We start from the raw sequence: 15,915 nt of genomic DNA, 5'->3' as shown, positions 1-15,915 counted from the left end.
AAATCTAGTCCACTTTTGATAATAGCATTGTCTAGTGGTAGGCTTCCTAGAAGCTTCTAAAACATCTCTTACAGATTGAGAACACTGAAGAGGAGTTATGTTGAAAGGTACCAAGCTGTCAGGGGTAGAGACTGCAGGTTAGGATGAAGCAGAGATCCTTGACTCTGTGTAAGCAGAGAAGGAAAAACTGGTAGAAGATATGGCTCCCTGGTGCTGAGTTGAAGTAGAAGGGAGTACCAAGGTTGTCTCGGCCACCGAGGAGCGATTAGAATCATGGTGGCATGATCATTCTTCAACTTGACCAAAGTCTTGAGAATGAGAGGAAAAGGAGGGAATGCGTAGAGGAAGAGATTTGTCCATTCCAGAAGAAAAGCATCTGCCTCGAGGCGGTGAGGAAAGTATATCCTGGAGCAGAACTGAGGCAGTTTGAAGTTGTGAGGAGCCGCAAAGAGGTCTATCTGAGGGGTTCCCCACTGTGAAAAAATGTGATGAAGAGGTGAGGAATGAAGAGTCCATTCGTGAGGTTGCAGAAGACGACTCAAGTTGCCTGCCAAGCAATTCTTTGCCCCTTGAATGTAGACAGCTTTGAGGAAGGTGTTGTGGCGGATTGCCCAGTCCCAAACCTTCAGAGCTTCTTGACAAAGGGAGGCAGATTCCGTCCCTCCCTGTTTGTTGACAAAATACTTGGCAACTTGGTTGTCCGTCTGGATGAGGACTACCTGGTCGTGAAGAAGGTGTTGAAAAGCGTTGAGAGCCTTGAAAATCGCTCTGAGTTCCAACAGATTGATGTGACATTGATGATACGTACTGGTCCAGTGGCCTTGAGTACAGAGACTAAACTAAACTAAACTAAACCATTAGGTTTGTATACCGCACCATCTCCGCATGCGCAGAGCTCGGTACGGTTTACAGAGGTTAAGAGGAAAGGAATTACAAAGAAGGGGTATAGGAGAGGGACTGAGAGGATAGAGAGGGGCAGGGTATTAGAGAACGGGAGGAGATTAGATTTTTGAGAAGAGCCAAGTTTTCAAGCGTTTACGGAAGGATTGGAAGGAGCTAGAATTTCTGAGCGGGGATGAGAGGTTGTTCCAGAGTTCAGTGGTTCTAAAGGGGAGGGATGTTCCACGTTTTCCTGCGCGGGATATACCTTTTATAGATGGGAAAGATAGTTTCAGTTTTTGGGAGGGTCTAGAAGAGAGCGGGTTTGATGAATTCCAGAAGAGTGGGATAACGGGAGGAAGGACGCCATGTAGAATCTTGAAGGCTAAGCAGGCACATTTATAGAGGACTCTGGAGTATACTGGGAGCCAGTGAAGCTTGGAGAGGAGTGGGGAAACGTGATCAAACTTGCCTTTTGCGAAAATAAGCTTGGCAGCGGCGTTCTGAATTAGCTGAAGTCTATGGAGGTTTTTCTTAGTTAGGCTTATATAGATGGAGTTGCAGTAGTCTAGTCTAGAGAGGATGGTGGATTGGAAGAGGATGGCGAAATGAGAATGATGAAAACAAGATCTTACTTTTCTTAACATATGGAGGCTAAAGAAGCATTTTTTTACTAGGGAATTGAGGTGATCGTTGAAGGAGAGAGAGGAGTCTAAGATGATGCCTAGGACTTTGCTTGAAAACTCAAGATGAAGAGTGGGGCCGGAAGGTAGAGGGATGGAGGTGGGTAAATGATCTGAAATTGGGCCGAGCCAAAGGAGTTTGGTTTTGGACTCATTCAGTTTCATTTGTACAGATTGGGCCCAGGATTGGAGGTTCGTAATACATGTGGAGATGTTCTCAGTGAGGTTCGAGAGGTTCGCGTCGGTTTCGAGGAGGATGAGGATGTCGTCAGCATAGGAGTAGAGAGTTTCTAGGGGGGATAAATGAAGGAGTTTCAGAGAGGACATGTAGATGTTGAAAAGAATAGGAGAGAGGGGTGAGCCTTGCGGGACTCCACATTTCGGCTTCCAGGCGGGGGATGAGGAACCGTTTGTGTTTACGGTGTAGGAGCGGAAGCGTAGGAATTTAGAGAACCAGTCAAGGACTGTGGAGCTTATGCCTATTTCGGAGAGTTGGAAGATAAGGATGTCGTGGTGAACGACATCGAAGGCTGCGGAGAGGTCGAATTGAAGAAGAACAGCGAATTTGTTTCGAGAATGGAGTTGTTGCACCTTAGAGATTAGTGAGGCCAAGAGGGATTCGGTGCTGAAGTTGGGTCTGAAGCCGAATTGGTGGGGTAGGAGGATAGAGAAACGTTCTAGGTAGGATGAGAGTTGGGTGGATATGATGGATTCTAATAACTTGGTTAGGAGAGGGATATTTGCTATAGGACGGTAGTTAGATGGAATGGTGGGATCAAGGTCGGCCTTTTTCAGTAGAGGGGACAGTGAAATGTGTCCCATGTCGGGGGAGAAAAGGCCCGATGTTAGGGCGGAGTTTATGAGGTCGGTGAGGGAAGCGATGGCCTGTGTAGGGATATTATCGAATAGATAGGAGGGGAAAGGATCCAAAATGCACTTGCAAGTTTTTAGTTTGTGGCAGAGTTTGGAGACTTGCGGTTCAGAGACAGGCTCGAAGGCGGTCCAGGATCTGTCGGGGGTGGATACAGGTGAGGTAGGATTGAGATCAATAGAGGTCAGGGAATTGTAGGAGACTGTGGGAGGGAAGGAGCATCTTAGAGACCCTCGAGATGAGTGCCCCAAGCACAGGTCGAAGAGTCTATCGTGAGGACCTTTTGATAAGGGGGTGTTTGAAAAAGAAAGATTGGAAGAGAGCATCCACCAACGGAGAGACTTCTTCAAGGAAGGAGTGACTGAAATGTGTCGAGAAGGAGGGTCGCAAACTTGCGTCCATTGAGATGCCAGGGTCCACTGAGGAATTATGAGGTGAAGTCTGGCAAAAGGAGTCACATGTACTGTGGAGGCCATGTGACCTAGAAGTACCATCATGTGTCTCGCTGAGATGGAAGAGCGGGAAGACACTATGTGACAGAGTTGTAGAAGAGCCTCCAGACGTTGTTGTGGAAGGAATGCTCTGAGTTGGACAGTGTCCAGAACAGCTCCAATGAATTGTAGATTCTGTGAGGGCTGAAGTTGAGATTTGGGAAAGTTGATTTTGAATCCCAAACTTTGTAAGAACCAGGTAGTCCGTTGGGTCGCTACAATAACCCCTTGAGATGTGTTGTCTTTGATGAGCCAGTCATCGAGGTAGGGAAATACCTGAAGACCATGATTCCTTAGAGCTGCTGCTACCACTACCAGGCACTTGGTGAACACTCTGGGAGATGAGGCCAGGCCAAAGGGTAGTACTTTTTATTGAAAATGCAGATTCCCCTCCCGAAATCTGAGATATTGATGGGAGGCCGGATGAAGGGGATATGAGTGTAGGCTTCTTTGAGATCCAGAGAGCATAACCAGTCATTCTGCTCGAGAAGGGGATAAAGAGATGCCAGGGACAACATTCAAAACTTTTCTTTGACTAAAAATTTGTTGAGAGCCCTGAGATCCAGAATGGGTCGCAGATCGCCCGTCTTCTTCGGAACAAGGAAGTGACGGGAGTAAAACCCCCTGTTCTGTTGTTCCAAGGGAACTGGTTTGATGGCATGGAGAGAAAGCAGAGCTTGAGCTTCCTGAAGAAGGGCGGTCTGGGATGGATTGGAAGGATACTCTCTTGGAGGAAGCTCTGGTGGAACCTGTGTGAAATGAAGAGAGAATCCTTCTCTGATGATGGTAAGCACCCAGAGGTCGGATGTAATTATTGTCCATCGGTTGTAAAAATGATGGAGACGATCTCCTATAGGGGGAAAAGGAGACAGAGACAGAATGGTGGAAGTTATGCTCTGTTGTTGAGAAGCCATAGGTGCAGCAGAAGGATGGAGTTTCTGTTGCTTCTGAGGTTGCTGTTTTTTCAGAGGAGGGCAAGTATAAGGAGCTGGCTTCGGAACAAAATGCCTTTGATAGATAAGAGCAGGGCGTGCAGGCTTGGCAGGAGCTGGCTTTGGCTTAGGTCTGACTATAGAAGCAAATGATTTCTCATGGTCAGATAATTTCTTGGTGGCTGCCTTGATGGATTCATCAAAGAAGTCATTACCCTCACAAGGAATGTTAGCCAAGCGGTCTTGAAGGTTAGAGTCCATGTCAACGGTACGAAGCCAGGCAAGACGATGCATAGCTACAGAGCAAGTAGCCGCTTGGGCAGATAACTCGAAGGCATCATAAGATGATTGGAGGAGATGCTGACGTAATTGAGAGAAAGAAGCAATGACTTCCTGTAACTCAAAATGCATTTGGTTATCCAAATAATCCAAAAACTTTGGTAGAAGAGAAAGAAGAAATTCAAAGTGATGAAATAAAAATTATAATTGAGGACTTTAAAGGATATCATAGCATTCTGGTAGATGCAACGTCCGAATTTGTCCATAGTTTTTCCCTCCCTTCCAGGAGGAACTGTGGCATAAACCTTGGAAGGATGGGACCTCTTCAAGGAGGATTCAACAAGCAGGGATTGATGAGATAACTGTGAGTTGTCAAATCCTTTGCGATGCACAGTTTTATACCTAGAGTACAATTTTTCTGGAACAGCTGGTATGGAAACAGGTGTTTACATGCATCAACCAAAAGACTGATTCAAAAACTTATGAAGTGGAAGCTTAAGACACTCTGCCAGAGGTTGAGGAAGATGCATGACTTCTAGATACTCCTTAGAATACTTGGATCCAGTTTCCAATTGAATATCCAAGTCTACAGCCATCTGTCGCAGGAAAGACGAGAAAGATAGCTGATCTGCCAATGCTTTGTCTCGAGAAGGACTCAACGACGTCGAGGCAGCCTGTGTCAAAGAAGAAGCTTCGGCAGGGAAAAAGTCATCAAAGGAACCTGGTGACTTGGACGAGGCAATCGAGACCGGAACATCCTCGAGGTCCGGCATCAGAGACCTCGAACGAGGAGTCGGTGGTCTAGTCGAGGTTGGAGTAGATCGAGGCTTCAAGGAAGATGGTCTGTCATGAGAAGAAGAACGATGCATGGAAGGATGCCTCGATGAAGGCCTCGAATGTCGGTGAGAACTGTGTCTGGAACCAGATCTCGAGGATCGAGGAGATTTTACCTCGGAGATGTAGGCAGCCGATGCCGATGTATGAATAGGACTAGAGGCTTGGTGGAGGAACCTCGATGTACTCTCAAAGACTCTGCTCCTTGTTTAAAGTGTGAGGATTATTGTCGAGGCACTCGCAAAGAATCTGCTCCTTGCTTTTAGTGCTTGGAAGGCAGACCAGACACTCGCAGAGACTCTGCTCCCTGCAAAGAGTGTGTAAGTTCAGACTGGGGCAAAGGAAGCGGCTCGACCTCGCGGGAGTCTGCTGAATACTCAGGCTGGATAAGAGGAAGCAGTTTGGGTCCCATGTTAGTAAGGAACTGAATAAACTGCTTCTCTAACATGGTCTGGAAAGAAGCCGGCAAGGATGGATCCGCGTCAGAAACCGGACCACCTGCTTTGGCTGGAGGTTCCTTCGAGGTAGTGTGAGTGTGTTTCGACTTAGGAGTCTTGGACACTTTAATCACTACCGGCAGAATCGACTGCTGAGCTATCTGACCTGAGGAAGCAGGGGAAGATACAGCAGATGGCGTCGAAGCAAGAGCCACTGCAAATGACGAAGGTCTGATGAGGCTCGAGGTGGAAGCAGTAGGCGCAGAAGGAGCCTCGGTGGAAGTCGAGGCCGAAGACGCCTTCGAAGTCGAGGGATCAGTAGGAGACTCCTTCTCGAAAAGCTTGTCCACCAGAATGCAACGACGCTTAAAAGCATGAGGCTGAAGTGTTTGGCAAGGCAGGCACGTTCTAGGATGATGTTTCGTCCCAAGGCACTTGAGGCACTGTCCGTGAGGGTCCATAAGAGAGATTGCGCGCTGACACTTGTTACACCTCTTGAAGCCCGTAGCAGGCCGGGACATAGATGGAAAAATAGCCGCTGCAAAGTCGAAGCCCTCGGGCTGCGGCTGAGCGGCCTGTCCCGGAAAACGAACGGAAGAAGAAAAATTTTGTTTTTTTTTTTTAACTAAAATAAAAGAAATAAAATAAAACAGCGATTCATGAAGAAAAAAACAAAGACGGACTTCTCGGCTCCGCGGAAAACTGAGAACTGAGGAGATGTGCCCTGTGCTGGGTGGGAAAGCACTCGCGGTGCGGGCAACTCGAAACTTTGAGTTTCTTCAAGCAAGTCTGCTTGTGAGGCGTCCGCATCCGGGCTCCGTCGATGATGTCACCCATATGTGAGAATACCTGCCTGCTTGTCCTGGGATAAAACCCAAGACCAGAACAATAAGATGCCCAGTTCTAGTAAAGCAAGTTCAAGTTCTAATTTTCTCCCCTTTTACAAAACCATGTTAGCTTCTGCCATGCAGCAAATGCTCCGATGCCCATTAAATGCCTATGGGCATTGGAGCAATTACTGCAGAAGCAGCCACTATTGTGGCTTTGTAAAAGGAACCCTTTATTTGATAGACAGAGACTGTGTCTGAATTCAAGAAAGCATGGGATCTCTTAGAGAGAGGAAGAGATAATGGTTACTGTGGATGGGCAGACTGAATGGGCCATTTGGCCTTTATCTGCCATCATGTTTCTATGTATATCAGAAAATAAATTATAATCAATAATAAGAAAGGAGAAGGACAGAAGTGCACCCCCCAAAAAATAATAATAATGCCATAGGTTTGCAGCTGCATGAATCAGACTCTCAAGCTCTCCGATACAGAAAAAAGTCTTGAAGCATCCATAAATTTTTTATTTGGAAGGTTCTAGTCTAGTCTTCAGCACTAGTAACAGATTACAACAGACTAAAATCCTGAATTCTCAGCATTGTAAAAATGATCCTCTTGATCAACCACCATCTCTGCTAATATTGATAGTTGATATTAATGTCATTTGCAGAAATACTGACAGATTAAAAGAATTAGGAAAGCTGTCTCTCCAGAACCAGGAAAATGGTTGGTTCTGTTGGGGCAGCTGATTTGGAGGCATTCTCTTGTAGGTCATCCCTATATTGGTGACCTGGACAAAGTTTGTTTTAGCCCTGATGATTGGGCTAGGGTTCCCTAACTAGGCCTGGATCATAATAATATACAATATAAAATAAAAAAGAAGTTTTAACAGACATTTATAAAAATATGCAAAAAAGTATGGATGGAGAAACTTACCTCTTCTAATAAAACTGGCAAACCAAGTCGAATTGCATTTTCAAGGGTTCGTAGAAAACCAGAGTCAGTGAGTTTAATTATCTTTAAACCATTTTTTGTTTCTCTGTTTCTTATCCAACGATTTGCCTATATAAGAAACATTGAAACAAAGATCATTGTTTCAAAGAGAAATATAATAATTAAAACCCTTTAGGTGTTAGTTATGCTGTACGAGTTGAATTCTGAGTAAGTTGCAAAATATGAGTACTTTTGAAAGGCAATGTTTAAACTTTTTCCATGTGTAAAGCCTGATACCTGACATGACGACATCTCCTACATCATTTTTTATTTATTTAATGTTTTTAATATTTTTTGTGTGCATGGGAAAAGATGGAGGCAAACCTGTGGTACCTGTCAATACAACATTCACACCTACCATTACTATATATGCAACAGTGGCCATCTTGACATGCTAGTCTGCAATAACTCCGCACCATCCACCTTACGTGTAGTTACTGCAGACTATTTATTTGGACTAATTAGATTATCCACGAGTTTTTATCTTAGGACCCATGAGGAAGACATTCTTGTTGAAACACGGACCGTGTTGGGTCCAAGGCTCTCAGTAGACTAGGTCCTAGTTTTTCATCTAGATTATCAAGTTCATTTATCAAATCAGGAACATCACTCTTCCAAAGTGGTTTTTGGTGCTCTTGGATTTTTGCTCTGTGGAGTTATCAAGGTCAATTTTTTGCTTCTTGTTTTCATAGACTCATAATGGGACTTGCTTATCTCTATAGCTATGGAGATAATACTGTGCAGGACGGGGTTCTACTGGATAATAGCAGGATATGTACTATTGGACATATGAGAGGTATAAAAGAAAATCAAGATGGCCACTGTGTTTTTTGTTGCCATTATGAGTCCATAACATAACATATAAATTTATATATATACACCGCAAAACCTTGAAGTTCTATGTGGTTTACAGAATAAAAGAGGACTAAAAATCACAGCAAAATATAAAGTATCTAATTTCCAAAAAGTTTTACAAATAAACAGCTTTTTTAACAATTTCCTAAAGTCCTGATAAGAAGCAGAACTGGTTATCAAATGACTAAAATCGTGATTCCAAGTAGCAGCCTGAAATGACAACTATCGCTGTAAATATTTTTTGTATAAACAACCTTTAGCAGATGGTAAGACAAATAAAGCAAGAGTACGCTGTAAGCATTTAGGGGCTGATTCTATAAACAGGCATCCCGATTGTAGGCATTGGTAGGCATTCTACCCCTGTCTGGCAGCCAATCGGGATGCACGTTTAAAAAAAAACCCCGAGGCAGGCTGCCTACAGTGCAGGCATCTGTCACAGGTGCAGGGAGACACCAAGGGACATTTAAGCTCACCCAATGCTGGACGTGGTTTCACTCGGAAGTAGCCTTGGGCGAGTTTAACTGGCCATAGGCATCTCCCTAGGGCTGTGACAGATGCTTGAAATGTAGGCCAGCAAAATGCTGGCCTACATTTCAAAAGCTAAAAGTAGACAAGGCTGGCTGAGCTGATTGCAGCAAGAGAATCCCCGATCAGCTGAACCAGCTGCAGCAGGGGATCCCCTGACAAGTATCCCCAAAAATCGACAGGAGGGATGCCCACTCCCTCCTGCTGCCGGCCTGTGATCAGAGTCTTAGGCCATGCCCATTTCCTCCCAGGATGCACCAGGAAGGAGGCCTAAAGACCTGATTAGCCCAGGTGCCTAAGGCCCCTCCCCAGTGAACCTGGAAAGGGATGGCCCGCCATTTTGAAGAGACATAACATAACAAAACATCGTACTCTTAAACTGCACAACCATAAGTTCAATGCGGTGAACAAAAGATTAAAAATAATATAACCTAAGGATGATTTAAATTAATTTGCTAAATATTTTGAAAAAAGATGAGTTTTCAATTGAGTTCTAAAGTGCTTGTAAGAGCAAGCACTGTGCAACAGTGGCCTAAATTCCATGTCATAGAAAGCAGCCTGAAATGCTAGTGTATGCTCCAAGGATTTCTTGCTCTTACAACCTTGAGCAGATGGAAAATTAAACAATGCATGTGATTCTCTCCTATGTTTATGGAATGCTATGAGAAATCTATCGGTCATATAGTTTGGAGCAATATGCCATACTCAACTTTGTAACAGAGACAACCCAGCTTAAACAAAACACGCACCTCCACTGGAAGCCAATGCAACTCATGGTAGAAAGGAGTCACATGATCGTATTTCTTTAGACCATAAATTAATTTGACCCCCATATTTTGAATCAGTCTAAGCCTAGCCATCTCTTTCTTGGTACATGTCAATAGACACTGTTACAATAGTCGAGAAGACTTCGAAGTAACAACTGAACTAAAAATTTAAAGGCTGGAAACTCCTAATATGATTTTATGGTACACAGCTTCCAGAATGTGTAATAACTCTTTTGCACCACAGCATCTACTTGTTTTTTCATGGTCAAGTGTCGATCTATAACAACTCCCAATATTTTAATCATTGGATTGATCTTATAGAGTGTTTAGTCTATAGTAATTGATGGTTCATGTAAAATTCTAGATGGAGACACAACAAAGAATTTGGTCTTATCATGATTTAATTTGAATTTAAATTCTTGCATCCATGATTCCATCAGTTTCAGTATAGATTCAATTATTTGGGTAATATAAGATATAGCTGTATTACAAGGAATGATGATTGTAATGTCATTGGCATAACTAAACAGTCTAGAGCAGTGTTCAACCGCCGGTCCGCGGACCGGTGTTAGTCCGCAGAAATTTCCTGCCCCGGTGGTCTTGGCGGAAATCTGCTGTTCTTCCCAGCCTCAGGCAATCAAGACAGGCTGCCGACGTCGGGGCATTCCCTCTGAGAGTATTGCCTATGCAGAAACAGGAAGTTGAAACAAAGTAGGTGGGACTCAGAGAGGGAAGGTCCAGACGTCGGCAGCCTGTCTTGATCGCTGCCCCTGCCAAGTCGCTGAAGAGGGCCGCAGGGAAGGTACAGGTGGAAGGGAGAGAGCTGCAGGTGCAGGTAAATGGTCAGAGTGCACGGGGGCCATCGGCAGCGTCTGTGCTGAGAGTCCGCCCACGTGCGGGATGCATGCATGCACCCAGCGGTTGAGAGGGTGCCTCTAGGTGCAGCGGGTTGAGCCCATGCGGCTTCAGGGTCATGCCGTGTTTGCTGGCTGCCACCGGGTTGTTGACAGCGTCCACGGGTGAGCGAGTAGTGCAGCATTGGCCCTGAGCTTTCCTGTCTGTGGGCCGCTCACTCATGGAGACTTGACAGCAGGGCGGCAGGTAGGGGCCTCCGGCTCATCTTGGGTGGCAGGGCCTGCGGTGCAACGCTGTTTGTGCCAGCTTGGGGGGCCACAAATGTGCAGGGCGCACGGGAGCAAGATCATGGGGAGCCTTCGACAGTGGCTGTCTCCCTTCCCATCAGCTCTCGTACTTGCCAGGGCAGTGATTCACTTTGGCAACTTCCTATTTCCTCAGAGGCGGCAACAGACCCAAGGCTGCCTAAGTAAATCACTGCTGCAGCCAAGTACTGAGAGCTGCTGGAAGGAGAGGAAACCACTGTTGGAGGCTGGGAAGCTGCTGGATAAGGGGAGAGCTGCTACTGGACCTGGAGGGAGGTAGAAGGAGAGATGCTACTGGGAGGGGAGGAGGGAAAGGTATGGGAAGAGAGTTAATGTTGGATAGGGGAAGGAGGGAAGGGAGAAGGAAAAAAGGAAGGAAACAGCTGGCAGGGAGATTACAGGAGGGGAAGGGGGTCAGGGATCAGGGTAGAATGGAGAGATCAGATGAGGGAAAGGGGAGAGACAGAGGAATGACAAAGTAGAGAGACTGATGCTGGAAAGGGGGTCAGCAGAGAAATGAGAGAGGGATAAAGATGCTAAATCTGGTGTAGGAGAGATAAAAATGAAGAAAGCAGTGAAGCTGGAATGAATGATTTAAAAAGGAGACAGGAGGCACAGGCTGGATGGAAAGGGGAGAGAGGCATAGAAAGAAGTCAGATACATATGGAAGGGGGTGAGGGCAGACAGTGGATGGAATGGGCAGATGCTGGATTGAAGAGACAGGGCAGACGCTGGAAAGAAAAAAGTGAAAAGAAGATGAAAGCAGAAACCAGAGACAACAAAAGGTAGAAAAAAATCATTTTATTTCTATTTTGTCATTAGAATATATCAGATTTGAAATATATATCCTATTAGAGCTATAACTGGGGACTGCAAAGCCCAGGCAGTGCTTCTTTAGCTTCTAGCTGGCTTAGGGCTCTCTCTGACCAGGGGGCACTGCCCTAACACTATTCCTGTCATGTGTGACTGCAGTATTCTGTTAGTATGATATTTCTGTGTAGCATTCTGTAATAACTTGGCTCGTTCAGTTTTCTTGATAGTAGAGGGGATATATGTGAAGGGGAGGGGAGACAGGGGTTTTGTTGGTCCTTGCTCTGTATATTTGTATTTATAAAATGACAATTGTACAGAATATTGTTTCTTTTTATACTTTAATAAAATAAGTTCAATATAAAATCATAACTGAGGCTTGTGCAGATGGGACTGGATGGTTTGTGAGGACCGAGCTTGTGGAGATGGGGCGGAAATGGCTTTTTAAAATTTCAGTCTTAGTAGTTTGCCGGTCCACAAAATAATTCTTTTATTTCTGCTGGTCCATGGGTGTAAAAAGGTTGAAGAACACTGGTCTAGAGCCCAGTATTTTCAATAAAACCCCAGAGAAGATAGATACACATTAAATAATGTGAGGGAGAGTGGGGAACCCTAAGCAGGGATCTCAAAGTCCCTCCTTGAGGGCCGCAATCCAGTCGGGTTTTCAGGATTTCCCCAATGAATATGCATTGAAAGGAGTGCATGCACATAGATCTCATGCATATTCATTGGGGAAATCCTGAAAACTCGACTGGATTGCGGCCCTCAAGGAGGGACTTTGAGACCCCTGACCCTGAGGGACTCCACAAGGGTTTTTTCAAGCTACGGAAAGTCTAACAATCAGTTAGACTTAACCTGATAGAGTCTCGATCCAAGGAACCCTTTGAACCACGAGAGAACATTACCCCTTGCTTACTCCCCCTGTCCAGCAGTAGCCCTTCTCCCTTTCTTTTACCTCCCCCCTGTCCAGCAGCACCCCTTCCCTTACTCCAGCTTCAGAACTTATTATAGTAGAGAAACAGTGATAGCTACAATAGATTCTAAATGGTCTGTTGAGCAAGGGTAGTAGTGTATTGGTTCTTCAGTTTGATATGAGTAGCGCCTTTGACTTGGTGGATCACACCAAGTTACTGGCCTGCCTAGATGCCCTAAGGTTTCAAGGTAATGTTCTCTCGTGGTTCAAAGGATTCCTTGGGTCGAGACTCTATCAGGTTAAGTCTAACAATCAGCTTTCCCTAGCTTGGAAAAACCCTTGTTGGGTCCCTCAGGTTATTTTTGTTATATAATTGTAACAAATAAAAAAAGAAAAAAAAAGAAAATCAGGTGCATTATCATCAATCTATAGCACAAGAATTTGTAGTGATCATTTGTATGGACAAAGGGACTAGCATTTGTTGAAATTCTCAACTGTAGGAAAATGTATGACTGCAATGTATCATACTTAATTCAACCAACCTGATCTTGGGGATCAATCATGAGTGGCCAACGTCTTCCTCGAGTCACAAGAATGCCATTTTCTGTAGAAACAATGTCACGCGGCAAGCCATCAGCATTCCACTGACGAATTTCAAATGGATCTCCCAAAATATTTATAAGGCTGAAGTTGGAATTGATTGGAATCTCTAGCTTCTGACATTGTTTAATCCAACAATCTGTCAACTGATGAGAGAGATATTAGTAAGGGACTCTAAAATATTTTCTCTGAGGAAAGCAGGATATCAGTACTCACAAATGGGATGACATCATCTAACAGAGCCTGGGCTGGACATATCTAAACAAAGCTTTAAAATATTTCTAGGGTAGTACACCATACATAAAGAGAACTTTAGAGAATGACACAGGGAAAATTTGTCCCCTGTCCCCACCCTGTGAACCCTGTCCCCATTCCTACAAACTCTGTCTGATCGCATTGACACAAGCCTTGAATAGTTATGATTTTATATTGAAATCACTTCATTAAAGTATTAAAAAGAAACAATATTCTGTACAACTGTCATTTTATAAATCACAAATACAGAAAAAGGATCAACAAAACCTGTCTCCCCTCACAATATCCCTTCCATTATCATGAAAACTAAATGCTACATAGAAAATTCATCTTAACTGAATACCTTGGTCACACACACAGAACACAATTGCCAAATACATAATAGCTGACCAACAATGATACAGATAAATTAACCCAAAATTACAAGAAGCCACACCTTCCATGAAGTATAACACCAAAGAAATAGAAAGATCCATTTCCTCCTATACTGTGCAAAATATAAAGATCACACGTCAGGGATGGTGCTAGGCCATAGTGTGCAATTAGGGCAACTGTCCCCTGGCTAAAGAAAGCCCCTAAGCCTGCTGGAAGCTGAAGATAGCACCGGCAAGTAGTGGACTTTGGAGTCTCCTTCCAAATTTCTGTCCTGGGCCCTAACCATATCCAACACCAATACTGACAGGATAAATATTTCAGTTCTCATATATTCTAATTACAAAATAGAAAATAAAATTATTTTTCTATCTTTTGTTGTCTGGTCATTTTATTTTTCAGACAATGTTGGTCTCAGGCTCTGGTTTCTGTTTCCGTCATCTCTTAACTTACTCGCCAGGGTCTCTTGCTCATTTGAAATTTCTTCTGCTCTGTGTTCACCATCCATCTGCCATCTTTGCGTACACTTCTCCCTCCATATTCACGAGAGTTAGGGGCAGAGCCATCCCGCGAATATGGAAAAATCATGAATAACTTTTAGGGCTGACTCTGACCAACCCCCGCCACCCTCCTGCCTCCCGGACCTCTCTACACCTTACCTGTTGGTTTAGCGGTGAAGTGGGGCAGGAGCGATCTTCCTATGCTCCTGCCCCATGCAAAGCCGTCATCAAAATGGCTGCCATGAGTTCCCGTGGTCTCACGAGACTACAGCGGACACTCACGGCAGCCATTTTGTTGATGGTTCTGCACGGGGTAGGAGCATAGGAAGATCGCTCCTGCCCTGCTTTGCCGCCAGGCCACCAGGTACAGTATGGAGAGGTCTGGGAGGCGGGGATGGGTCAGGATTTAGAAACTCACAAATAACTAAAGTCACGAGTTCTAAACCCACAAATTTGGAGGGAGAAGTGTACTTATCTTTTCCTTCTCTATGTCCCTTATACTTCCCCTTCCAGCATCTCCCGTGTCCATCTCCATGTATTTATCATCAATACTCTACGTCCTGCATTACCCATCTCTCTTCTGTGTTCCTATTCTCTTCCACATCTAGCACTTTCCCTCTGTTTCCATATACCCTCTCCCATGTCTGGATTTGCACCTCTCTGTCCATGTACCATTCCCATGTAGCATTTCCCTTTGTGTCATTGTCCCTATTCTCCTCTCCATTTCCATTATTTCGCCTATGTTTCTGATATCTCCCTGTGTCTCTCCCTCTCTGCTTTGTTCATTATTTTGTTCCTCTTAGTATGACATCTCCTTTCCCCTTCTCTTCAGCCCCTCTCCCCCTTCCACAGGTGCAGCACCTTTCCCCCTTCCCTCCAGCAGCCCCTTTTCCACAATTGTAGCACCTTTCCCCTTCCCTCCAGCATCCCTCTTTCCACAGTTGTAGCACCCCTTCCCTCCAGTAGCCCTCCTTCTACAGGTGTAGCACCTCTCCCCCCTTTCCCTTGGTGCAGCACCTATCCCCCTTCCTTCCAGCTCCCCCTCCTGCAGGTCCTGTAACTTTCTTCCTTCCCTTCAATTCCATCCCTCCCCTTCACAGGTCAAACACCTCTCTCTCCCTCCCTTACCTTCAGCCCCAGCCCCCCTTCTGTGTCCTTCCCTCAAGGCTCAGACTCCTCCCGTGGCCTTACTTCCTACCAATCTATTTTGCCTTGCATTCCCTCCCTCTCTTCCTCAGGGCCGATGGCTCCAGCTCCCCCCTTCGTGGGTCCAGCCCCCTCTCCTTCATGGGTCAGGTGGGTTCAGTCTGTTTCCATCCCTCCCTCTCTGCTGCTTGAAGAGTGAGCTGATCTCTACACACGCCTGCTCGACAGTGCTCGCGGTCTTCCCAATGATGGGTTCCTCCTTATGTTGCAACCTCCTCTCTTTACAAAAAGTGGAAATTGCATCATAATGAGAGGCCTGGAAGAGAGAAGGCCATAAGCACCATAGAGCAGGTGTGTTTAGAGATTGGCTCGCTCTTCAAAATGTGTTTAACCACCAGGGAGGGAGGGAAGCTGGCTGGAGGCACCAGACCTGCGAGCGAAGGGGGGTGAGGTCTGGAGCAACTGGACCTGCAAATGAGGGGGGCTGGAGCTGCCAGACCTGTGAGCGAGGGGGGAAGGAGCTGCTGGATCTATGAGGGGGGAGGGATGGCTGGAGCCACAAGGGGAGAGATGGCTGGAACCGCGAGGGGGGGCTTAACCCTAACCTCCTCAGCGCAACTCCCCCTTCCTCCCCCCTTCACCAGTTCCCTTCTCTTCAAAGCCTCAAGCATGTCAACTGCCTCCCCAACTGTATATATACTGGATCTGCACTATTTCCTATTTGTGCAGCATCTTGAAATATACAGCACCATTATTCTTGTAACTTCATCTGGAAATATCCAGAAT

The 15,915-nt window shown here is 45.4% G+C and overlaps 1 protein-coding gene across 1 annotated transcript in view; it reads right to left on the bottom strand.

Moving 5' to 3' along the window:
- LOC117347325 (dynein heavy chain 6, axonemal-like) overlaps positions 1-15,915 on the bottom strand; it is a 2,502,256-nt gene that overhangs the window by 582,942 nt on the left and 1,903,399 nt on the right. Inside the window, 2 exon segments of the mRNA XM_033918113.1 lie at positions 7,170-7,295; positions 12,799-13,002. Coding sequence (XP_033774004.1) covers positions 7,170-7,295; positions 12,799-13,002 — 330 coding nt within the window.

Source organism: Geotrypetes seraphini, chromosome 1, assembly GCF_902459505.1.
Source record: "Geotrypetes seraphini chromosome 1, aGeoSer1.1, whole genome shotgun sequence".
Lineage (NCBI taxonomy): Eukaryota > Metazoa > Chordata > Amphibia > Gymnophiona > Dermophiidae > Geotrypetes > Geotrypetes seraphini.
Note: the sequence above shows the minus strand (reverse complement) of the source record. Positions and strands in the feature narration are given on the sequence as shown.